This window comes from Andrena cerasifolii, chromosome 1 (assembly GCF_050908995.1).
Source record: "Andrena cerasifolii isolate SP2316 chromosome 1, iyAndCera1_principal, whole genome shotgun sequence".
NCBI classification, from domain to species: Eukaryota; Metazoa; Arthropoda; class Insecta; order Hymenoptera; family Andrenidae; genus Andrena; species Andrena cerasifolii.
This window is the reverse complement of record NC_135118.1, coordinates 24728624-24754573: the sequence shown is the minus strand read 5'-3', so window position 1 is coordinate 24754573 and position 25950 is coordinate 24728624. Positions and strand designations below refer to the sequence as shown.

At 41.1% G+C, this 25950-nt stretch overlaps 1 protein-coding gene across 1 annotated transcript in view; it reads right to left on the bottom strand.

The window, feature by feature from the left end:
- Nucleotides 1-25950, bottom strand: part of LOC143371227 (dexamethasone-induced Ras-related protein 1) — a 79962-nt gene that overhangs the window by 33410 nt on the left and 20602 nt on the right. Inside the window, exon 2 of the mRNA XM_076816184.1 lies at nt 4980-5266. Coding sequence (XP_076672299.1) covers nt 4980-5023 — 44 coding nt within the window. The 5' untranslated portion in view covers nt 5024-5266. The remainder of the gene's footprint in view (nt 1-4979; nt 5267-25950) is intronic.

Here is a 25950-nt window from a genome sequence, read left to right as displayed (position 1 = left end):
TTTTAGAGAACCTTCGAGTGATGGACCATAGCTTAGTTATTGATAAATAGTTTTAAATAAGAAAATTACGATGCACGGTACTAGATGCAATCCTTAAAAGGAAAAAAGATTTTTTGAGAAATGTGTTATAGCTTTTGAGTAAAAAATTTCCAAAAACCACCTATTTTCGGCCTCCTGACTGAGCATGGTCCCTTAAGGGGACTAGGCAGTCAGATCACTCGAAAATCAAGTATTTTTGCGAATTAATTACAAGGAGATGAATACAAATTGTGACTAGTACTTTTGGGTAATGTTTGTTAATACTATAAACAGTAAAAATAAAATTATCTGAATAATATAAAGTTTTTTTCTGAAGCCGTTGCTATTTTGCAGTGATTCCGGCCGTAAGAAATTGAATTTTGAAATATTCTCTGAAATTGATAGCTTGCCCAAACTCCCATTCTGCCCTGAACCTATTGCAAAAGAAAATAAATAAAAATTATTAAACTGGCCGCTGTAGAACGGCAAATTTTAAAGAAACTTGATTTATCGCCAGGGAAAGGAGCCATTTAATTTTTTATTTGTCAAAACAGAAGTTTTCACAGACTTACGCGTAAGTTCAAGTCGTAACTAGACATGTTCCACATATGCTGAATTTTTTTCAAATCGACATGTACCCCCGTTTTTTCACAATCACTGCAAAACGAAGAGGAAATATGATTCCGAGAAAAACGCGTTTAAAGTTTCGAAACAGGAATTAGTCTACCTGCGTGCGCGCAGGAACGGTTTATGACGCGCTCGACCTTTCCGGCTGTAAAATCCTTAATTTTGCGAATTTTAACATAAACCAAACGGCATTTTACTCGGGAAGGGTGGTACTTTCGAAAGGACAACAAAAACAAAATCAAGTTCCTAACTGCCTAGTCCCCTTAAGGTACAATATCTAATATTAAATTACGTTGAAATTAGTGGCAAATGGGAAACATAACGAAAAATATCTTAAGTGGTATGATATTCGAGAATTTCCCCTAGATCGGAGGGGTGTACAAGGGGTTTCTTCTGCGTGAGAATGGGAGAGTCGGGATTATTTATACAGGCATTAGTAAAGGTCTACGCACACATATCAGTTCCGTGACGGTTCAGTGCCGTCAGTGTCAGAGTTAAAAATATCGTTTCCCTATTTTGTAATGGAGCAGGTCACACCTGTCTGCGTTATATAATTACTCGCACTGAAACAAAGAGATCAACGTGTGCCTAGGCCTTAAGAATAATCATGCCGAAATTAACCATTCGAATTGGATGACGATCAGTAGCAGAGTTTCACTTAATTTTAACATCAGCTCAAAGTGAACAATAATCCACGGTTAAGTAGATTCTCAATGAACATTTAAACCAGTCGAGGACCATTTGAATCCTTTCTGAGTGGCGCAAGGTATTTAGATCAGATTTCAATCAGACACGTGGCAGCCATTTGAATATGAATTTAACGGGTTGGAGGAGTGAACGCTACAGGCACCGTGGTATGCTTGATCGAATAGATCGGAATTTTTCGACGAAACTCAATACAGAAACGGTGCATTCCGGCAAATCAGTGACACGTTCACTGTCGACATACGCTTGTCCATTTTCGCCGTTCCCCCTCTCCGCCGAGTTAAAAATATCACCCCAGCTAAAAGCTTTCTGGTTTTGGGGCGGAAGCGAACCGATACATTCAGGGTCAGTTCACAGTGGGCGTTCAGTCGACCACGAGCAATCGACCGTTCCTGGTTCGACAGAGTATTAAACAATGTACTATGGAAGTTTTCTACGTATTTCTGTCCTTTTTCGTGGCGGGAGTGAGTACGTAACTGTTAGGGGTAAATGAATTGCTCTATCGGTGATGTAATTCTCCTTATGGGCCTCCTACGACGTTCGACCATTCGCCTTTTAATTTTTATAGGAAGTCCACAAGCGCAGCATGTATCGATGTTAGCTGAAGTAGATTTTGGTAGGGAATTTTGGAATCGTATTCCCTTGAATCAGGTCTTCCTTTTCAGTAGATAAACGAATTATTACGAAACTCAGAATTATTAATACAGAGTTGCGGATGCAAAACCGAATGCAGTGTAGCAGGTATATTACACCTTTAAGTTAGATGAACAGGTAGGGCTGGTAGGGCCTGTGAATGCAGTGCTTAACAAGACATTCTAGCTTTGTTTCTACAATTTCTCGCCATTTCAATAGCTTTAATTAAAGGAGTGGCATAATGCGTGGCGTGACTACCTTGTTTTAATTCCCTATAGTGCTAAAACTACGGTCACTGCGAACACATCCGTGGTTCTCGTGTGTTGTTCATAATTCTAGAATATCTACACAGGTCTATGGCACACGTGGGTCCAATTCAATAGATTCTAAAACTTCAACCACCCAGAATCTACATACATATGAAACATCGTTACCATTGCTCGTCGACGATTGAACCCACAGTGTGAATCGACCTTTATTCAGCTGGACGTCTGGCAGGAACTGAAGAAACCGGAACAGGTGGTTTTTGTTTAGCATTTGAAGTATGACGTTAAACAATTACTTAGTCTGTTTCGAATTTCGAAAAATAGACCAGATGCGCTCGAATCGATTCAAGAATATCGACGATTCTTCGAACCTTTCTTCCGTCTCGATGTCAAGGAGCCTTTCTATTCGAGCGGTAGATTTTTAAACAGGAATACAGAACGTATGATCGATTAGCACGTGCTCCATTTTTGAAAGCAGACTGCAGCTTTCCAAAAATTCTGCCCTGAACGACCACCGACAAATCGTGCGCAATTAAGGCAACACCGGTATATAAGTGGATGTTTACCAGGTCAAAGAAAAATTCTCCGGCCTCGTTTTTTTTTTTGTGGAGAGACTTTGAGTCCGTGGCAAAGCAGTGTATCGCTATTTTAAAAAATTATGTGTGCGGATATTGGTGGGACCACTAGAAAGAGCACTTTATTAAAAGCAACGCGTGTACTGCTCTAATTAGTATGCTACCGTCGTACAAAAAAGCTAGCTTTTCAACTGGAAAAGCTAAAACTGAGCGACTGCGGTAAAAATTACGGTAATGATGGCCAGCGGGCGGGGTTTTAAAAAATTTCAAAATGTATTCCAACTTCCAACCCGTCGGGTTTCAAATAAAAGGATTAGACCGCGCTCTCCATAAGAGTGTAATAAAGAATCGTGACTTTGGGAGGTAAAAAAATGATCCCGAGGGAAATTCTGCTCGCATCATCGTATTTCTCCCTTCGAAACAGTGTAACCTGTTTCGAAAGGCACACCTACTTTCGTACATACACAAGGAGGCGAGTTATTGTACATATGCAGATGTCCCCATTTAAATTCCCCTACTCTTCCATAAATCCCACCCACTCCCCGAAGGGATAAAACAATCCTAGTGTACAGCACTATCAGCATCGCCAGTGCCCAAGGGAAACATCGTAACACGTTTTCCTCTGCTTAAAAGAAGAATATCAACTAGCTCTCAGAAGCGAGTATGTTTCTACCTCGAGCTGTTCTTCTTGAAAGAATCGTTGCCCCTTGTATGCAGAATCTCAACCGGCTGCCTGGTGTATTGATCACAGCATTTCAATGCTTGAAAGTTTTATAGCCTCCCTCGTTTAACGTTCGTTAATTAATCGAGATTCAGAAGTTAGATATTCCACGTTAAGGGTGGCATTTTTAATTCTGAAAAGCAGGTGGAAGGGTCATTAATATGGACTTAAACTTCTCAATTTCGATGCTGCACTGTATAGTCGACGAAGGGAATGATGGAGCAGTCATTTGGGAAGACTGTAAAGGGGCACTTAAGCACATGTGGTACATAAACGATACTCCTGGAGATTAACCCACCAAATGTCCTCCACTCTACTGATTACTTTCATAGTAATCAACTATTAGTGCTACTAGTAGTCCATTATTGGGTAGATACTTTTATTACTGTTTACCGAAGTAGCTCGTTTCCACCTGATTCTCAAAAGAAAAAAGATGTCAACATTCGATTGGCCTTGTCAAGAGGTTTCTATTTTTTCAATACAAATCTCTCTGTTTACTTAGTACTGAGCTTCTGTTGGATTCCGAGGCAGCGAGTCGAGTGCAACACTTTTGTAATTTTAAGAAATACGGTTTCAGCGTTTGACAAAGATTTAGCTCGCAGGGTCCAGAATGGTCTGTTGTTAGAATTACAGTGGCGGACGAAAGAAAGTTTACGTATTTTAAACCCCATAATTTTTTTAGAATTGGTCCAAACGACTTGAGTTTTTTTTGGAGAAGCTAGAAAAAAATGCAATTGGACGGAATAGCGAAAAAAATAGCAAAGGTCGTTTTTTAACTTTTTTTTATGAGTCTCTACTGAAAATTCAAAAATCCCGTTTGTAGAGTTAAATAAGTTGTATACCTGCTGAAAATTTCATCAAAATCGGTGAACGTTGCTCTGAGCTACAAACGCTTAAAGATCGCAATTTTCATTACAGGCTCACAAAAAAAGTTTAAAAACTGACCTTTGCTATTTTTTTCGCTATTCCTTCAAATTGCATTTTTTCAAACGTACGAAACACGTCATTTAGCAAACTAATCCTTCTAGCTTCTCAACAAAGAAGAACTCAAATCGTTTGGAGCAATTCTAAAAAAGTTATGCGATTTTAAAATATGTAAACTTTCTTTCGTCCGCCACTGTATACACAGAAGTTGTGAAAAGGAGGATAAGGGTGGCGTGGAATGAACTGCGGAAAGCGCACGGGCCGTCGATAGTGACCACGCGTCGTTGTTGCTGTGCAAAATATTTGTGGAAGTGACATTTACTTAAGATATTTGTACGATGCATTTAGCTGACATCCAATACTTCTTGTCATCTTATTTCTATTTCATTTGATAAATCCATATCTTATACAGAATCCATCAACTCCCCACCATTTTCCAAACAACAGACTACCTCCGCTAGGCGCTAAGATAAAGGCAGCTTTCGCGAGAAAGATGGTAGGTACACATACCGTGCTACAATTGCAGTTTTGCCAACTCGAGCGCTGCCCAACATGACGAGGCGATAGCAGTTCCGTGGCGGAGGCCTGCAGGCGTCCTCCTGCGAGGACGTGGACGCAGGACTCGGGCTGACTGGTATCGGGAGGATGCCATCCTCCGAGCCTGTGGGCCCCTCCACCTCGGGGCCCGCCTGTGCGCCCCTTCTTCCCCGATTGATCCTCTGCTCGGCCTCTTCCGTCGCACTTCCGCTTCTGCAGAGCCTCTGCACGCAGCACAGAAGTCGGCCGCACGCCTCCAGCTGCAACAGACGTCACGCTTCCTTAGCAATAGGTCCCAATCCCTTTCAGTAGGTAATAACAATCATTGTAACTAGTTTCTAGTGAAATGCTTCCTGAGAGACATTCATATATATTTCATCTTCCCCATCAAAATGAAATTTTATTTGGGGTAAGTAGTTTAGGTCAATACTTTAGAGGTCTGCTCCGAAGGAGTGAAGAATCTTTCTCAAGGGGTCGTTGTGGTTTAGAAATAAGAATTGGAGGAGCGGAGTATTTTGAGCGTGGAGTTTAGATGATTCGCCGAGCTTTTGAAGTGTTTAGAGTTTAAACTTTAGAGCAGGGCTTGAAACCGTTATTATAAAGATTTCGGGTCTTGAAGGGTTATGAAGAACCTTTATTTCGAATAACCGTTATAAAGAAAGTATAAGTTACGGTTCCTATATAGCTCTATAACTTTTATTTTTTAGGTTCTATAACTTTTATTTTTTAGGTTCTATAACTTTTATTTTTTAGGTTCTATAATTATTATTTCTTAGGTTCTATATAAGTTACAAAGCGGCTATAGAGCGGAATCTTGTAACGATTGTACATGATTTTACAGTAAATGAAATCACAACATATTACAACTATCGGTTCTATAACCGCTTTGTAACTTACATAGAACCTAAAAAATAAAAGTTATAGAACCTAAAAAATAAAAGTTATAGAGCTACATAGGAACTGTAACTTATACTCATATAGTCTGATATTTAGGTTCTTTATAACGGTTATTCAGAATAAAGGTTCTTCATAACTCTTTCAGTCAGAACCTTTATATAACAGTTTGAAACAGGTATTTTCGAGCCTTGCTTTAGAGAAAGCAATGAATGAGGGAAGGTTCTGTTGGATGTCTGATAATTTTTAAGATTAAAACGGATCCTAAAGTCCTTCCTCCACGAAACTGACGATACACTATCCAACAGTTTTTTTAGAATTGAAGCAAAATCCCAGACCCCGTGCGTATCGACATGGAACCTCGACTCGGTATTTACTCCTCGAGCAACAGTGTTTTCAAATCGTTCGGGGTTTATTTACGGTTCGCGACAGGATTTCGAAGCTGCCTGCGATCCCCGATTTAATCTTTGCCTCGTGCACGCTCGCCAAACAATCGGGGAACGCCGGCGACTAAAAAACATCGCGACAAAGTGTTTCGCTATCAAAGAAGAGCTGCATTTATTTCATCCGAAATAACTGGAGCTGCCGGTCGAGCAGCGGAATTTGAATGCTCAAGCAAATCGAATACTTGGCGAGCGGCGTGGAAAGGAGAGCAGCGGAATTACTTCACGCCGGATTAATTATTAACTCGTCCAGAATGAATATTAAACAAAGCAGAGTTTCGTTTGTTTACGCCTGGATTCGTTGGAATCCTACTTAACCGAAGCGCGATTCCACGGCAGGATAGTATGTACTGTTCAAAGTGCAATAAGCCTCTTACACGCTCTCGTTCGCAAATAATTACTTAAAGCTCATTAATGTTAAAATGGATATAATTGCGTGCCGCGTAAATATTCCACCCCTGTCGCGGTGGTCTCGTAACTTTTTCGTCACACGAATTCAATCTTCGCTGTTCGTTGCTTGGAAGCCCATTACTAATTTCTATTCGCAAATCTTTTTCGAAATTATTCGAATAAAAATTTATACGTTATTCTCGAATAACTTCATTTTATTCGAATTTAAAATTTTATTCGTATAACGCCAAACTTTGCTACCTATGAGCAGGATCCTCATTTCTGTCAACAAGGATGCCACGTCTTCACTGGTGTTATCCCAAAAAGAATTAAAAACCCACAACTGTTTCCTCCTCGACTAATTTTTAGCTTATCGACTGGTCAACGTAGGAGAATTATAACAATATTAAAAATAAGTAGAGAAAACTGATCAGAGTCGGACACTTTTGGCACCTCTTCGTAAATTCGAAATAGCTTTTCACTGTAATTTTGTATATGAATTCTGTCCAGGCAGGTTTTTAGGTAACTAATCAGAGAATGTTTCGCCGTTGAAAAATCAATTTTAACGTTAACTTCGCAAGTACGAGATCCAAAGCGTCAAGAGCCTTGGGTTTCAGTACGAAAACCACAGCTGATTTCCATAACCTTCGGACGCTTAAAATCTTATACTTCGGCTCATTACTATAATTCCCTCCCACCTGATATTCGAGGTTTAAATTCGTTTCCTGATTTTAAATGTAAAGCTCGGCGATATATATGGTTACATTATGCGTCACAATAACTTTCTAGTTTCTTAATGTTAGTTAGTTATTTAGTTATGGTTAGGCTTCTAACAGTATTGTACTACAGCCTCGCCATTTACTTCGTTTGTCTTTATGTATTATTTTCTTCTCTGGATGTGTCAAGTAATAAAGATAAATAATAATAATAATAATAATATTGACACTTTTCAAACTACACGTACCACCTAGAAGGCTTCCCATCTTCCACCTAAATTCTTACAAAACTACCTTCAGTAATGGTATCATTATCATCTGCTAACAAAGTTGAACCTCTGGTTGACTTTTTTCCGGATCCCTATATACGTTCAAGAGCGCAATAGCTAACTTAGTAGACGACCTTTTACCTACTTAGTATATAAGTTATCAATAATTAATTCCAAATTATATTACTCATGTTTGTACCAAAGGGTAGTACCCGTAAATAAATATTATTATTATTATTATTATTATTATTAAAAATTAAGAAAGTTACACAAGAAAAAGCAACTGGGTGTCCGACTTTGCTCACTCCCCTCTACATCTGTATCCGCCAGATGCAAAGTTTCTAGAAATTCCTAGAGAACACGGAACCACCATTTCGAGTGTACAAATAAAGCCCCGATGAACCCCATCTAGATTACGATTTTCGAAGAATTACCGCGTCATAAATCTATTACTTCTCCTCGAAAGATTAAAGCGTAGATCGTATTTAAAATAAAGTTTCTTAGTGAAAACGCGAGTGCTTTCAAGCGCGTAACAACGTCCCGCACAATAAAGCCGGTTGAAAAAATTATTTACCAAACGAATACCCCTTAGATTTATAACATTCCACGGACTTATCCCGGCACACGGCGGATAAACAGATCGTGGAGGGGAAATATCGCGGAAGCGGTTTCCCAAGCCGAAAATAAAGTAAAATACGACACTCTTTTACGCGCGCGCTCCGTTTAATCCAGCCTTGGCGAACCTGGAAGCTCGCTTTCTGTTCATCGAGCCGCCCGCTCTTTTTATTGCAAATATTCGAAGCGGTACGTTTAACCGCGCAATGTTCGAAGCAGTTTATATCTCCAGCCGCAGATTAGATATATCGGATCCACGGAGAATTCCGCGGAACATTTGTGGTTCGTTAAGGCAATTGCAGGGAACAATATACGGGGCGCTTTTTTTTTATACGCATTTTTGATTGTCTCTTCTGCGGGTTTAAAAGCGAGGCGTGCTCGTGTGGCGGAAGAGTTTCTTTCCGCAGGATGGTTTTGTACAATTAAACTCCGGTCAATCGTGCTCTCCCTGCACGTTCCGAGTAAAAATCAGCGCGATTGTTTGCCCCGTGTTTGCGGGTGTCCTGATTTCTAGGAACACCCATTTCGAGCTCGAATATTAATGCACGCCGGTGACACGAACGTCTGGCGAACGTGATCTCTGGCTGTCTGCCGGATATCCGCGCCGTGGGAATAAATTCACGGCGCTGCGTTCTTGGCGCGCTCGACGCGGAGCGATTCTTATGCGTTGTTCGCACGCGAGGCGGCGTGCGTGGCAGAAATCGTATACCTATACTACTGGCAACCGAGAGGAATTCAATGGAATTCGATTCTCCGGGGCCAGGTTCTCCTAAAAGGTTTCTGGTAAGGTATAGGCTGTGAATGTGGTCTGAGTTGAGCGAGGGACTTTCAACTTTAAATTTATCAATAGAAATTAATTATTAAGAGAGGAAAATATTCGTTGTTTTTAATGCATAGGATTCATCCGGTGGTGTGTCGACTTGTGTGATTCAGTCGTTCTTATCTCGGAGTATTATTGTGTTTTATTTGATTTCGTTTCATTTTATTCTAATCTAGATCTAATCCATATCTACTGCAGATATTTACAGTATCTAATGGAAATATTTGTTGCATCACTTTGAAATTTAGGTTGTACGTACAATTGTCAAAGCAGTGTGATATTTTGGTAAAGATAATGAGCTACACAGTTCTGCGAAAAATAAATTTTGCAATAGTATTTTTCTAGTACTAGGGGAGAGCGGGGACAAAAGTAACACTTTTTACATTTGGCATAGCCTACAATTATCTTTTATAGATATAAAAATAAATTTTTCTTGGTCTATCAGTTGAGCCCAGATTCAGCCTTACGTGATAAGTAGGTAAAATGTTATGGCAGTTTTCCACAGTGACTGTCATTGTTACTTTTGTCCTGCAGGGGTACGAAAGTAACACTAATTATTTTTAGGAGAATTAAGTAAAAACACATCGTCCAACGCAAAAAAGGATTTTTTATTATAAAAATAAAAAGATAGAAAGAAACATTTAAATAAATATATTTTAAGTAACGATAGAAACAAATAAATTTTAAATAACGAAAGGTGGAAAACATAACCAGCTTCGAACATTTCTTTGGTATTGTGTATTTAGTTAAACGATACGTATTAAATTTCACCTAATCCGAATTAAAATTATGACATACGTAGTGAAGATCGTCCATGCTGCAGGCTTCGTGGGTCTAACCCTTAAAATCTAGACATTTGGGATGATTCTATCTCGAACAGTTTTCACTGAAAGGGTCCAATCAAACTAGACATAGACAATCATTATCATCTGAAGAATTTCTGTCTTGTATGCTATTTTGCTCGCCCAAGTAACATGTTACTTTCGTCCCCGTAGCAACTTGTTACTTTTGTCCCTAGCCATGTTTTTCAGAATAGAACTGTTATAACGTATAAACTATAAAAGACTTGTTACAATTAAATACAGAAACTTATGAAGACATTATCTATGAACGCTCTAGCAAATAATTGGTTTAATATCTATAGTTTAACTATGAATATTAACAAAAAAAAAACAAAATAGAAGAAACTTACCTGAATGATCTAAATAACAAATTTAGCTTGCCCAGGGTATACCATTCGTGTTACTGCTCAGCGTCACTCAATACAATAAAAGAGACACTATACACATGTAACTGTGTAAATCAAACGTTTTGGAAATGATTGTAGAATTCTCTCCTAATAATAAGGGAGGTGTAACGTGTTATAACGTGTTCATTCCAGCAATAAATATTTGGAGTTGCAAAGGCTTCTATAGAGTATTTTTAGGAAGTATAGATGAATTTTAGAGAAGTTACTATTTTTCTATCCCTCAAGAATTTTACATTCTTGAAGAAATTTTTATCAATCATTTCTTATGCACATAAAGGAGTTCAATAGATTCATTTACTTTCTGTTTACTTTCCTGAAAATATATAATCGCCATGGCTTTGAGCCAGCAACGTAGCTTGACCAACACACCATGAATCCGGAACAAAGTTTGATATCGCCCTTGCGTATTTAAAAGCCAATGCTTATTTCATTCATTAATTAGAGATTTCTCTAGTGGATGAACTTTTTGCCCCTAACCGTCGACCCCGTTTTCGGTTCTCGTTAGCGAAGCCGGGCATGATTGTCAAGCCGACTAATTAATTGATAAAACTCTATGCCCCCCCTATGCAAATTAAAGCGCGGAATATACGTTCGTTAAATTTTGATTGGACATTTTACAATCAACAGATCACGTGGTAATGCGATGCGATCGAGTGGAAGTCGTCGCGCTCGAAGGAACGTTTTTTAATTTACAAAAAAAAATTTAAAAAAAAATTAAAACCGATTTCAAAAAAATAAAAATGCACTAAAAAGTAAAAAATAATTGAATCCCTTATTTAATCTACGACTCTCACATTTTTTAAGTCGACGCCAGATTTACACAGTGCAAATGATGAGATGCCGACTTAAAAATTATGAGAGTCATAGATTAAATAAGGGATTAAATTATTTTTTACTTTTTAATGCATTTTTATTTTTTTGAAATCGTTTTTTTTTTTAATTTTTGTCTTTTTAGTTTTATATATATTGACACAACATGCTTAGGAGATATGCGTGTACGTACATAACATAATAATAATTAGGTGACAATAGTCTTTATTATTAACCAGAACTGGCAAAGTATTAGGCCAATATTGATGCGGTTTAGAGCGGGACCACCGGGGCATCGTCCTCTTTCGAATAAGATAAAGATCATCAAAATTGGTCCATATGCTGAGGAGTTATGCGGGGACAAACATAAAAAAAAATACATCATTTTTTAAGTCGGTTAAAAATGCACTTCGTTTCTCCCAGACTAGCGGCAAACGATCCGCCGGAAATAGTTTAATTTTAAATATTTTGATTTAAATAACACAGAAACGAAGTGACAATCAAAATTGCAGCCTGCACGGGCGAATGAAAATTAGTTTGCCAAAATCTCTTCGCAGCTGGCCAGGGATATTGCTCGTATTTAATTTCGAGCCATTTTGTGCGTTTCGTTCGATTTCATTTAAAAATTAAAATTAAAATGCTACGAATCGAGTTTGCTCGCTGCTCGTCTCGGTTCCCCCTCGTAATCCACCTCGACGTGCTCTATTATTAGTCTGGATGGGACAATTAACGTGTACGGGCCGACACGACGAAATAATTCCGTTTTATTCGCAGCTCGCTAATCTGGAGGCGAATTTGTCCACGCACCAGCCAAACATCGCCTCCGTCAATTTCAATAATTACCCGATCCGGGGCGTCCTGATGCAAACCGAATCGAACAATGCTTACTGCGGATGCCCGAATTCGGTCTTTTATTCGCGGTCGTTATTTCAGATGTATAAACCTGTTCAGTTAAACACGAAACTGTTTATGAATTTCGTGTTGCAGAAATGATATCCCTGTGTGAAAGTAATTTTAATCCTAAAGGCCAGTCCCTCTAGATTGAAATAAACTCCGTGCGATTGCTAATTTTGAAGATATGAACCGATTTATAGAATCTGCTTTTATGCGTATGGATAAAAATTACAAACTTTGACGGGCTGTAATTTATAACCAAATTTTAAACCAGCGAAATGATGACTTAAACCCCCCCTAATTACAGGCGAACTACATCATGTATCAGTTTCATGGAAATCCCTCGCATCAGTTGCAAAATGTGGAGATTTAGTGAATCTTTCATTTTCTATTACTGGGTATCTTCTTCTCCTGTTAGCCATCCTGCTATTACCTTCTATATCCAGCGGTGGGAAGGCAAAAGGACTGTAAGAGCGTCGTTAAAAGTGTAACAGTGTCGTAATATCACACAACGACCTCCTCAGAAACAATAAATGAAAAGTGAAACGAATATGCTACGGTTTAAAACGAAACAGCCAATTCCCCTTCAAACTTTGCCCCTTCTCTTTACAGCGACCTTTCTAATGGCTGCTGTAACGCGGCAACGCAATTTTCTTGCTCTCCGAACGTGGAATCTTTTTTAAAAGCGGATTACTATGCGAGGAACCTAAACCTCGCGTCATCGTAGGAGGAAACGAGAGGTCTTTGCACTTAAAAAAAAAAAAAAACGGCGGGAAAAGTGAAAGGGCACAGGTACGTTATTAATCATCGGTTTAAAGGCATCAGGGACGTCCTAGCAATCTTTTAAAGTTGAAACGTTTGAGGGAGGCTGCTTTTAGGCTTAGCTTCCAACCCATCGCTTCCCATGTTATACCCAGCGACCATGCGAAATATGTGATGAGCCTTCGTCGTTTTTCCAGGGACCACGTCGCGGCACGAAACGTACATATATCAATTTCGCGAGCTGTCCTACTTCGTGCCACGCGTGTTGCTGATCAGGTTAAAGTTGAGAAGCTTCGTCTCCCTTGGAAAATTGTGTTTAAACAATGCTAAGTACATGGAACCTCATATTTGAAAGTAATAATTCTTTCCTCAATTTGACTGGAGAAAATCCTCGATTAGGAAATATGTAAATGAAACTATACAGGTTGCTGCAGAAATGAGGGCCCTTCTTTAGAAGCTGAACTTTCCTGAAAACGAATCTTCCTGTTAGGTCGAGGCTGAAAAAGGTCGGCTTGACGTGCATTAGTGTTGTAGAATTCATAATTTCCCGCTTTGTATATAATTGTGTTAATTACAACCCGACGAGGACGTCGCCGTACGGTCTCCCTAGGAAATAAAAAGGACCTCCCTTGTTCTTTCTACTTTGGTATAGCAACACGTGTCTCTCGATTGGTCCTCTTTCTTCAACAGCGCTTCGCACAGCAATAAGTTTTCAAAACGCAACAATTAGAGGTGGACCAACATCGAGGTACCCCAACCACCATTGCCCAACCCTTGCGTCCCTCATCGGGGTTTGCAACATCGAGTAGAATCAGCATTGCCCAACTTCGGTGGCACGCATTGGAGGTCGACCAACATCCACACACTCCAACCACCATTGCGCAACGACGTTAGTCAAACAAGCGACCAGTTTTCACCCCCTTACACGCGGTAGAGCTGTTCCAATTTGTTTGTCCTGCCTGTATTGCCGAGTTCTTCCCATCTGAAAAGCATTCTACGGCCGAGCAAGCTGGAAAAGTACGCAAATACGTCCCAGTTCTTGTAACGAGCACGATAAACTTGCTCTCCCCCCAGTCGAGTATGTAACATGCAAATAAAAACGGACTGTGCCGCGGCTGTGATTCCTTAATCGCCTGCGACTCCATTAATTAATGGCGGGACAGCCGGGTCGCGAGGCAAATGGACGGGGGTGAACGAAGAAACCTGATTAAGTCGATTGGCGCGGCCTCCAATTAGGCCGCGCGAAGAAATCCACTCGAACAAAGTGCATAACTGAAAACGCGGCGGGAAAGAGTCCCTCGCGACGGTTTCCCGAACGGTCAAGGCCGTTTTGTCACCGACACCCTCGTGGAACGGGCGCTTTGGGGGCGACGACGACCATCGATTCAAACCAGACGTTTCTGTCGCGGAGTGGAACCAACTGCTGCTATAAATAATTCAAATCATGCGTGATCCAACATCGCCCCCGTTATCACGGAAAAATGCAGAGGCCGGTCGATAAGAGTCGGCGTTGTTTCCGCGGAACGTAGCCACCGTTTCCGTAGTTTGGATCCTGAAAATGGAGCGTACCTATGGAGCGAAATGGAATCTTTGAAAATGGAGTTTAATTTAGAAACGGCTGGGGTTGCTTGCTTTTCAGCGTCGGTCTATCGTGTGCAAAGTCGTTAGGTTTTGATTGGCGATGGTTGCTGGTAGCAGACAAGTTTGCGGAGGATAATTTGCATGCAATGAGGGTGGTCGACGACAAATTACCCAATATCGACCCATCACGTGAATTTTCCACGATGGGTATCAAATTCGGTGCGCCGATCATGGCACGGTTACGGTTCTATTGAGTCAAAAGTTCACTTCAGGGTCAGGTATTCGCGGAGGTGACCTACTTACGCTCGCGGGCAAATAATAGAACTGTCACAAATTCTCTGCGTTTCCTTTCGCTGCGAACTTAAACGCATCGAGCACACAGTGGAAACGGGGTGGGTGTCCAGCGGACCTCAAACTTATAACCTCGTTGTAGGCGGAACATAGGAAGCATAACTGAATTGATTTAGCATCATTTCCCAATACTATGTATTTCCTTATTCAATTCTCTCGTCTCTATTATCTTGTTTTTATCACACCGCCATAAAAAAAAGTTGCTGAAGATCGAGCAATGATGTCAGTTAAATAAAAAGATGTACTCAAAACTCATTGCTTTATACGCAATATCCTGCGAAGTACAAGTAAAAAAGAGAGGAGCTCCTTTGGCAGCAGTTCCTGCATTTGCTTTGCTAACGCGTAAACAGCGAAACTAGGTGTTACTTTCTCCCGAGCTGGAAACTGTATCCAGAAAGCCTGGCGAGAAGCAAAAACAGTCTGCAGGAATATTTTATAAACTTAAAGCAGCTCCGGCTTGCAGCTGCGGCGCAGTGCAGGCTCGATTCTTTATTTTCTTGAGAAAGGAAAAATCTGTGTAAGAAATTTTGCGATCTTAGAAGTAGAAATTAAGCTTGACTATGTTAGGCTTGGAGGAAGAATTAAAATCATTGGGAGCTCCATTAATCTGCTCCCGGTGCTTGTGTTTTTACTCAGCCGTCGGTTGCGAACGCGGGTTAAGTCGGGCATGTTAGCGCACGAGGCACTTTTGCGCTCTAAATATTTAATAGCCGGGCGAATCTTGAATGCACTGGCGTCGAATGTACGCCAGATGCGCGCGGATTTATTACCATTACGAACGCAATCGGCGGTTATTGCGATTCCCGAGTGATCGCGGTTTACCCGAGTAATTTCGTTCGTACGCCGAGGAGTTTTATGGTGAACGTACAGCCGTAGAATTTACGGCGTACGCGATGGGGAATTATTTAGAAACAGGGGCCCCTATTCGCCTTGTATCATGCAGCTTCCTCGTGCTCTCGATGATTAATGGATCCCACGTCTGGCGACGACGTTGGGGGTGAAGTACCGCGCCCATAGTGACTGCGAGACATGTTAATTAATTCCAGTGGACAGCTATGAGCTGCTTTTTGTTATAAAAGTTTCATGAGTTTCTTACTCCCCTCGAGGAAGGAAGAGCTCTGGGTAATTTGAGCGAAGCGTTACAAGCTGCTTTCAGCGAGAGTATTCAAGCTGTGACAAATTGTTTTCTTGTATTCAAAGGTTCACTCGAGGTCTTCACGTAACTCCAGGAAAGGTGCGGGAGCAATGTGTCCATTTGAAATGAGAGAGTTTGGAATAAGCGAGGTGGGAACTAGACTTGACGCCATTGCTGTAGGACGACTGTACGAAGATTAAAAGGGTCAGGTCTGATATAGTAGAAAATAAACTCGATACATCTCTGTCCTGCGAATCGTATTTCATTAAACGTTCAGGATCTCCCCCATTTACTCGCACGATATAACACGTGTCTCCGAAATAGTCCCCCAGTGATCCCGAAACTATTACGCGGGTGAGAAAAAATAGCCGCCATCTTTAACAGCGTCGGTAAGAATGGCCCCTAACACTTTTCCCAGCCCATCCTTTATACCTCCTTTCGAAAGGCTCTGCCAGTATTTCTCTTGTTAAAGTTCCGGCAAACTTTAATCCGACAAAAGAACCTCTGCGCCAATTTTCCAGCCAGCCGGGCTCTTCCAAAATTAATAGGACACTCGTAACCGAGTCACTGAACTCCCCGATATCCCGGCAATCTATGCAATAAAAGATAACAATGTTTTCGTGGAAATAGGAGCGGGTCTTCTCAGGGAGGGTGGCTCGATTTCAGCGCGGAAAGTTCGCCGGGCGATCAACTTTTTCCCCGAAATTTAATCTCGAAGGATCGTCAGCCGCCGGCCCGGCGAGACGCGAGGCTTGTCGCCGAGCGTCGAAGCAGACGAGGAGAATAGCCCCGGAACAGACGTCGTCTAAGGGGATACGTTTGCTTAAAGAGGAGGGAATGAAAGTTTACAGGGGCAGCCCTTGCACCAGGGGTTCCTAAATAAATTTGTTTTTATCCCCTGCCAAGTCTTCAGGATTGCCCCGGGCTTTTCCCCACCCGCCTAACACTTCTTCCTTTCTCGCCGTCCACGCGCGTCTCGCTGCACCCTTCGACGACCCTTAACACGACTGTCGCGACTCTTTCGCCTCTCGCTGGCCGAAATCGCCGTCAAATCGAAAAATCACCGAGGCCTGTATTCTAGTAACGGCTAATGATTTAATAGAACTTTCCTTTTACATCTAAAAGAGCTGCCAGCGCCTCCATTCTAGCCTACACAGTCACAAATCCTGCGACAGATCCTCATAAATCAGTGAAAGGTACCTGGATTTCGATACAAGGGGTCGCAGAGAGATTGACAGAGGACCGTCTCCTCCATTTCCGAAATTGGGGGTGAAAATGTGTTCCCCCAAGGGATTCCAGGGGAACACCAACCTAGGGGTCGTCCTTAAATTACGTAAGGCTTTTTGGCGGGGAGGGAGTCGCGAATTTCTTACGTTTTCTTACAGGTTGCGTCTTATGTAATATTTTTTAACCTAATTTTCAGTAAATAAAAATTCTATCATTAATGTTCCAGAAAGGTAATTTTAGTTTGATTGTCTCGAAACCGTATTGAATGAATTATACAAACCTTTAAAAGAATTTCAATAACAGAAAAAATGTAATGTAAAAGATATTACGTAAGGAGGAGGGGAGGGGGTTGGAATATAAAAAGGGGAGGTGGGTAAGAAATCACCAAAATTACCCTTATGTAATTTAAGCACGACCTCCGAGTAATCTAATGAAAGCTGACGGTTCCCAGTAGAACGTTCCTCAAATTCGGTAACCAGCCTGGAAAGAATCAGCACAAATCGACGATGCAGTTACGATATACCTACGCGCAGAGCGCCTTACTAACGAATATGTGATCAATAATAACGCTAATGGCACAAAGCCACCATAACAGTCAGCACGCTTTAATTACCTTTCACTGATACCTACGTGTTACACAGATTCTGGCATCGGTATCACCCCCGCTGGGATTATCAATAATTAAACGCATTCAACTATCGCCGCGCTATTGTCCACTCGTAATTGGTCGCAGCGCGCATGAACTTTCTCATTTTTGCGAATCTGACGTAACGAGCGGATCTCGTGTCCTCTGGAGATGCTTCGTTTCGAAAATTCGCTTGCACTGTTTTACCGAGCTTCTACCTTTATTTCACCCCCTTTAGAGACGGACCCGGCAAATAAGAGCGGAACGAACTCCCACCCCGTTCTTTTTTCGCCATTGTCTGGGTGGTCTCATTTTATTTAGACGGCGACTTCTCTGTTCGTACACACGGGCTGTATCAAATATTACGGCTCAAAACATCTGTGTTGTCTTTTACGTAGGAGAGAATCGAGGAGGTGAATGTTGTGACTGAAGGATGATTGTTTTGGAAAGCATATTTTTTTTAAATTTCGTTGGTTGTTTTTGCTTATCGCACGAAGCTGTGTGGTGTGTTGGAGTGTAGGGGAAGTTGGTGGGTTAAGTGATACGAGTGGTGTGATTGGATTAAAAGTTTATCAGTGTGTAGAATTTTAATATAAATTTTTGTGTTTAGGCTTGAGTAGAATAACGTGTTCCGGAGACTGTGTAATTTTATTTAACGAAATAAAGCTCTTCGAGCGGTTTGTTTCCTCATAGATTCGGCAATGCCGTGATAAGCAACGAAATTTTTAGTTGATGCCCCAGTCTGCACGCAAAGAGACAAAGGGGCCACTTCTAAACAGCGAAATTCGATAGAATTCTCACCACACGGTCCAATGACGATCGACGAATTCGTTTCTCCGAATATCTACTGGTAGCCATGAGCATTTGGTTCCCTGCCTCTCGTGCACGGCTTCCACTGAGTCAGATATATCGAAGACCCGTTTTGAAACTTATTCGAGGTTAAAAATATTTGAAAATGTTAACAATATCGAGAAACTTAAATAGAATTTCAAGATATCCAAGTCGTTCCAAATTTTTCAAAATTTTTAAAGCTTGCTAAATTCAAATAGGGCCCCATACCATTTAAAATTGTCAAAGTGATTCAAAAGCGATTTCAGACGACCACACTGTTACTTCATTTCGTCGATCTTCGGATTGGATTAAAGGGAATCCCCAAAGTCCTCTTTAACTACCACCGGTTTTCCCTTTTAATTCTAAATCGCTGAAGAATTTTACTAAAATTTGATCCGAGTTTCTATCCCTGAAAAAATTTAATACACACTGGATTGCGTTACGGATCAGAGTCCATGAATGTTACCCAGCTTACGCGAGATAAAGTGTTCAGCATTTACCATCAAACGCTCTCGCCACCTCCGGTGGGTCAGCTGTTTTCAATGCACGCTTTCGCACGTCCACGGAATGCAAATTGGGCGCGTGCATTTTTCCCATTTCCAGCGCCCGTGTCCAGCGTCCATTTTGCATACCGCGCGCGCCGATGAACGCGCGAAAAAACACAGGCCACGGGTTGTTAAAGTCTCGCCAACAGTTTCTTGTAATCGCGCCACATTTCAGGGAGTTATTACCCGCCCACGTTGCACGAACCTCTTTGATATCGCGCGTGAAACGAGGACGACCGGGTGGACTGTTCGGAAAGCTGGTGATCACCGAGGACGTGTTTTTCGTCCGAGTTTCAGCGGGGCCGCTGATATCGTTGGCTGCGCTTACGGGGTAAGAAGAATGTAAACGTCATAAGGAGCTTGTACTCGAATTCCCGATCCTACCGTGGAGGGGGATGAATCTCAAGTAAATAGTGAGTAAAGTAGAGGTACACTGAACCATACCTCTTGACTTGGTCCAATGCTTGTAGACATAAATAAAGAAACCAGAGGGGGTGTGATTTAACCCTTTATGATCAGATGGGGTGTATCGCACATCAGGTTATGTATTTGCTAGTATTTCTGTAAATTTTTAGATCTTAATAATAAAGTTTAAAAATTTGGTGAATTTTATAAAGAAATAAGCTTTTATCCAAAACTATGTTTTCAAATACAAATTTTAATATACTTATCAAATTTCAATATATCAAATTTCATTATATCAAATTTCAACATATCGAATTTCAACATATCAAATTTCAACATATTAAATTTCAACATATCAACATATCAAATTTCAACATATCAAATTTCAACATATCCTATTTCAACATATCAAATTTCAACATATCAACATATCAAATTTCAACATATCAACATATCAAATTTCAACATATCAACATATCAAATTTCAACACATTCACATATCAAATTTAAACATATCCACATATCAAATTTCAACATATCCGCATATCAAATTTCAACATATTCACATATCAAATTTTGGTAACTCAAAAATGAGATCAATTTGTGATTATGAAACTGTGACCATGGAAGGTTAATTCTGTAATTCCACTACAGTTCTCCAATATCCACTTTCCTTATCCCCAAAATTGAGACAAATCTAAAATATTTATACAGTGTCAAAATCTTTATTGGCATATTTCCAGGTATCTCAATTTGTATGTAGTTAATGTAATAACTTTGAACCACCCCGATATTACTGTTGACTTTCTAAGAAAAACTGGCAACCTCCTCATAAAGTCTTAGTATTGAAAGAAGAGGCAGATTATTCCTTCATCCCCGACCACAGTTCCATCCGAAAGTATTATTGAATCGCCCTCGAGTCAGCCTTGCCACTTGCATTAGAGGGAGCAGCGTTCTTCTTCCCATTTCCCCGCGTTTTTCTTTCGAAAGGAGCAATCAGGGAGACCGTCAATCACGTCGCGGCTGTTAAGTCCTCCTCGAGGAATCCGCCAGGGATCCTCGCGGATCCATGGCCCCGCGATCATCCCTCGGCCAGGATGCCAGCGAGATAAGAGGTAACGAGTGGTAGCTGTACGAGCAGCCGCTACTCGCAGTTACCATTTGCATAGCCGCCACTCCGTCTACCGAACATCCACTACGTTGCTGGCAAAGGCGGGCCATTACCATTTGTAGCGCTTATTCATGGCTAGACCGTAGGCGCGTCCCTTCGGAACGCGTGTTTACACACCCTTCGCCTTAATAATCTAGCCTTACACGTATTGACTCCTCTAGGACCGGTATGAAAATATTTTCAGTTCACCCTAGCTTCCTAATATCTACCAAGGGACCTTTCTTCCGCAATCGTGGACCAGGTGCACCAAGATGCCTGCTTCGATGCGTATTTCCTAAGTGGTCGCAGTGTTTCACCGGGGGTGATTTTATTGTCAGATGGATATTTTCAGTTGGATGTTCAAAGGGGGTGAAGTGAAAATCTCCTCGGCAGAATCCTCTCTGTTATCCGTTCATTCGGGCGTGATCGTTCAGTGGGGATGGAATCGGTTTCGTCAACGACTCGGGGAACAGTGGTGCCACCCCCTTTGACGAAGATTCGTGCAGCGCTGACCCGATTATTGACAATTCGAGCGAGTATGAGTTTAATTAATTCCGATCGATGACACTTTTATCTCTGCTAAAGGAATTTTGAGGATCCGTGTATACTGGGCAGGGGTACGCCGCGGGTGGAATTGGGAATAGAAAAAGGGACGTTAAAGTGTTCTATATTGTTAATCTAGTGGGAGTATCCGTGTGGCTATTTTCGATATTGCAGTAGAATTTACAAGTTACATGGTCTCTACATTCGAAAATGAGATTCTTCTTTAGTATTATCGAATTTCCGAAGTATCGACGTGGGTGTTGTTAATGGATGTTCCACGTTTCGGAGAAGAATGCAATTTCCAATGAGGAATCCGCTAAAAATTCCAAGAATCCTGAAGATCTGGAAGCTCGTTACAAGCGCAGCCAGCAGCGTGCAGCTTCGAAACGATATAAGGAAATAATTTGCTGCGGCGCGGCGCGGTTTTGTTGGCGCGCTAATATAAAGCTGGCAAAGCATGTCCACTTGAGACTGTTCAGCGCCCTGTGAAATTGGCTTCGCAACTTTCGCAGGTGAGCTACAACTTTGTTAACCCGCTGGCAGAAGTTTTCTCCCATTACTTGGACGCAACTTGCTGCTTCAACGTCGCCCCCCGCCCCCGCAGTTTGTCAGCTTCGCTGTTCACGGGGGCTGCATGCTGTCTTTGACTTTCTTTATCGCCTTCAATGCTGCGTGATCTAATAGTTCGACAATACAGTTCTACTAGGCTTCACCAATACAGCAATTCGTGCTCTTTCGGTCTTCATGTGTCGAAGGCTTGGAAATTTTATTTTGAAAGGCTAAGAGGTTGAACTTTGAGTTACTCTGGGATACTAAAGGTTTGGGTTAGAGCCACAGTTTTCTTCAAGTTTTCAGGTATATGAAAGAGCAAGAAGTTGGAAATGAGATATTCGAAGTTGTAGGATATTTAGTGCGATCGAAATGCTCGAGGATCGTCGTGGATATTAGGTATTAAAGGATCGTTATGATTTTATGGTAGAAATTTTGCAGATTTGGAAATCGTGGGAGGAATATCGTGAGCTATTCATAATTTGGAGAATAGGTTATTTATTTATTACCTTGCTATTCTTAAAATTATGTGTTATAAAATTTTCATGCATATGGCACGAAAAAATTTTGATGTAGGGTAAACCAACCAGTGAATGACCAAATTGTTGAATCTATGGACCTTTGAGATTAATACTTGAATACATTTATGTATAACAACAAAACAATTGTTGAAATTGCATTTAAATTTATTTCTCTTGAAATTTCTATAAAAATAATTACTTCTTCTTATCGCAATTTAAAAAAAAATTATAAAAAACAAAACGTGTAGAAGCCCATTAAATGACCGCATACTTTTAATAAGAATTGTACTTATTAACGTTTGCTTAATACGCGTAACTAAAAATATAGGATATTAAAAGTGCAACTACACTCCATTTATAAACATATAATAATGTTTAAATTTATAATTGACATTTCTTTGGCTAATGATCGTTCACTGGCATGCGGTCAATTACTGGTTGGTTTACCTTATGTACCGAAGGATGAAGCATAAAAAAATTAATGAGATTACATTAAAGCAGCAAGGGCCATTTATTTTCTGTTAAGCTGGATATTTTCAATAAATAATAGTGTATCACCTGAAACTCAGAATTAGCCACATTTCAGCTGTAAATCAGGTTTAAACTAAGATTGCATGTATTCAGCAGAGACTTTTCGCTGTAGTTCAATGAATTTTAAAGCAACAAATGATCATCAGAAATAAACACCATTGAACGGCAAGCTTGCTGATACTTGCTCTAACAAATGGATCAATATACATAATGCCGCTTAACGACACTGCGCCATTAACTCTGCAAATTTCCAATCAAAGTAAATCCCAAAATGGAAGGAGTAAACAGAGCGACGGTTTATCATAATATTTCGGTGGCCAGCTAAAACCGAAGGTAACGCAATTTGCCTACGCTTTACCACCGCATTAACGTCAATCAAATTATGCCACCTGACTCTACAGGGTGTCACAGATCTACAGACACAAGCTCTCAAAAAGAAACATTCCAAATTCTAAGAAACACAAATCTACAACCAAATCATTCCCGAAATATTCAGTTCATCTTTTGTACCTACGATTACAGGTCCCATAAAATACCCAAGACTTCTAAAATTCAGTCTGTCAACTACTAAATTAATTACGTTCATATTGCAACAAGTGTACCAAGCAACCCCGAAGTCTCCAATGCGCAAGACCGCACCGTTTCCCTCCACAGCACCCACTCACCACCGCGACCACAGTTCTGAAACGCCCTGTATTTCCAACAAGCGCCACGAGCCACGGCTGCCAGCGCGTAATTACTAAATATTAATTGTTACTGCAATTTCATTCAACGCTGCACACCTGCCAGCCATCGTATCCGGCGCAGTTACTAATTTCGCGATATCAAAGAAGAGATTGCACGGTTGGAACCTTCGTGACGCCGATGTCAATGGGGGATTTCAATTTAGCACGTTGCAACGGGGCCGTTGTCTCGCGTTTTTCGCGCGAGCGTGTTAGACACCCCCGATGGCTTTGATTCAAAACGTGCCCGCCATTCAGCGAAAGGAGCCAATCCGTTCGCTAGTTTCCTTCTTTTCCGCGACGCAGAGATTCAAGGGAGACTGGCGACGAGGAAAGCTGAAAGCACGATAGAGATAACGATTGTTTTCCCGCGCTAGGTTCATTATCCCGATGGATCACATCCGGGCTGCTCGTTTAACAGATGAAAAGCCATCCGTTGCCTCTCTGCGCTTTTTTATCCATCGCTCTCGCTCTCGGAACGATGACGCTCGTATTATACGAGGCGCTTGTTGTTTCAACGAAACACGCATCCAGTTAATTAATCGCACCTGTTATTTTAGGGGAGCGTTTAATTTGCGAAATTCGTTCGAGCTCTGTTAATCGATCTTCTCCTTTATTGTTAAATACGAGTGATGAAATGGAGGCGAAAAGAGGATCAGAGATGGGAGCTGTTCCGTTCAGTCGCTTAGAGGGCATGGTTCTTCTGTTGAAAGATCTGCTTTCCTGTCGCGCTTGTATGCAAGATGAAGAATAACGAGGAGAAGAGCAATGGCGGTGGGGAGGAGGCAGTTGCCCCTTTGAGAACGTCTTTTCCCGTAAAGAATAAAAGTACAGGAGTGACGCGCTGCTTTCGAAATTACGACACGCTGCTGAGTTACGTCGCATTGTAATATGTTTCCACTTCCAGTGAATTTCTAATAGAAGTCGCGCAACTGTTTCGCGATCGCTGGTGAGCTTTTATTGTGCAAGCTTCAATATTTAACATGAAAACTCGCACGGAATGTTTACCCACTGGAACATGTTTTCGGATTTTTAAACTGTGTCACGTCAATGTGAAGCGATGCATTTAATTAATTCAAACAGTACACCATGTATAATACTAAATTATTATTGCTCCAATCTCGTAACCCTTCTTTCGCTTCAAGTCTCCCACCTCCAAGTCGCATTACTAAAATCCTTAATTCCAATCTTCCCATTTCATTTCCTTTCGCTTCGCAGAGAATAATCAGCTGGCTTGAAATCACTCCGAAGATCAAGTTTCCCCATTAACAACCAACTGTCCAAATCAGACTAAAGTTCACCAAGAGCCACTTCACTGGCTCGTTGCGAAAAATTGCTCCCTAAAATCCTCACGGATTAATGGAAGCACTTTCTAAGTTTTTTTTGCAGCAATAGAATTGTTATTAAAAATCCATATGGGGAAGACTGGTGTGCTGTGCAGTAGCTTTCGATTATGTGCCTGAATATTATCACTATACAGTCGATCCCTTAAATCGTGCTATGGATGAGATGAACCAGTGCCCCGCTGACATAGACGTGTTCGCTGTCTCCTTCGCTTCGTTCAGGAACCAATTGCTTAGGAGACTGTTACCTCAGTAATTTAATTTAATTTAAATTAATTTAAGCACCTTTGGTGCTGTGATTAGGTCTTAGGGCTCAGACTGTTTTGTTTCTTTTTATTTATTTTATTTCACTTTATTTTATTGTTTTACATTTTATTTTATGTTATTTTATGTTTTTGTTATATTTACTTTATCTTTGTACTAATTTGCTATATACTTTGTATCTAAACGGTTCTCCCGTTAATTTAATAGTAATAATAATAATTACCTGATTCCTCGTGTTGGACAGACTTTTAAATTCGCATCTATGAAAAGTCGAGAAATATAAACATTGTCGGGCTTACCAACGAGCCAACGATTTACTGGATCGATCGATTAATTACTGTGCCCGTTGCACGAGGGACCACGAGCAGCTGCACGGACAAGGAAACAACATGAAACGTCCAGTGGCTGTCGAAAGCAAGGCAGACAGCCTCTCTGTTTGCGATTTCATCGATTCGACGCTGGACGGTACGTTACAGGGCGACACGGGGAAAAACGAATAATAAATAAGAGCTGTTCGAGTTATCGATTCCGCGATGACACGGTCGAATAAAGAGCGGGTTGTCGACACGCCGGCGTGTTGGAAAAATTGTTCTTGCGTTAACGCGAGAGAGCCAACGATACATCGAAACCGGGGGTTGGTGGAGGCGGAGGAGGGTGGCGGATGATGGAATCGATGGAAACGGGAGTACCAGCGCGATACCGTTCTTCGGCCATGTCCATAACATCGACAATCGGATTATAATGGCATCGTCGATTGTA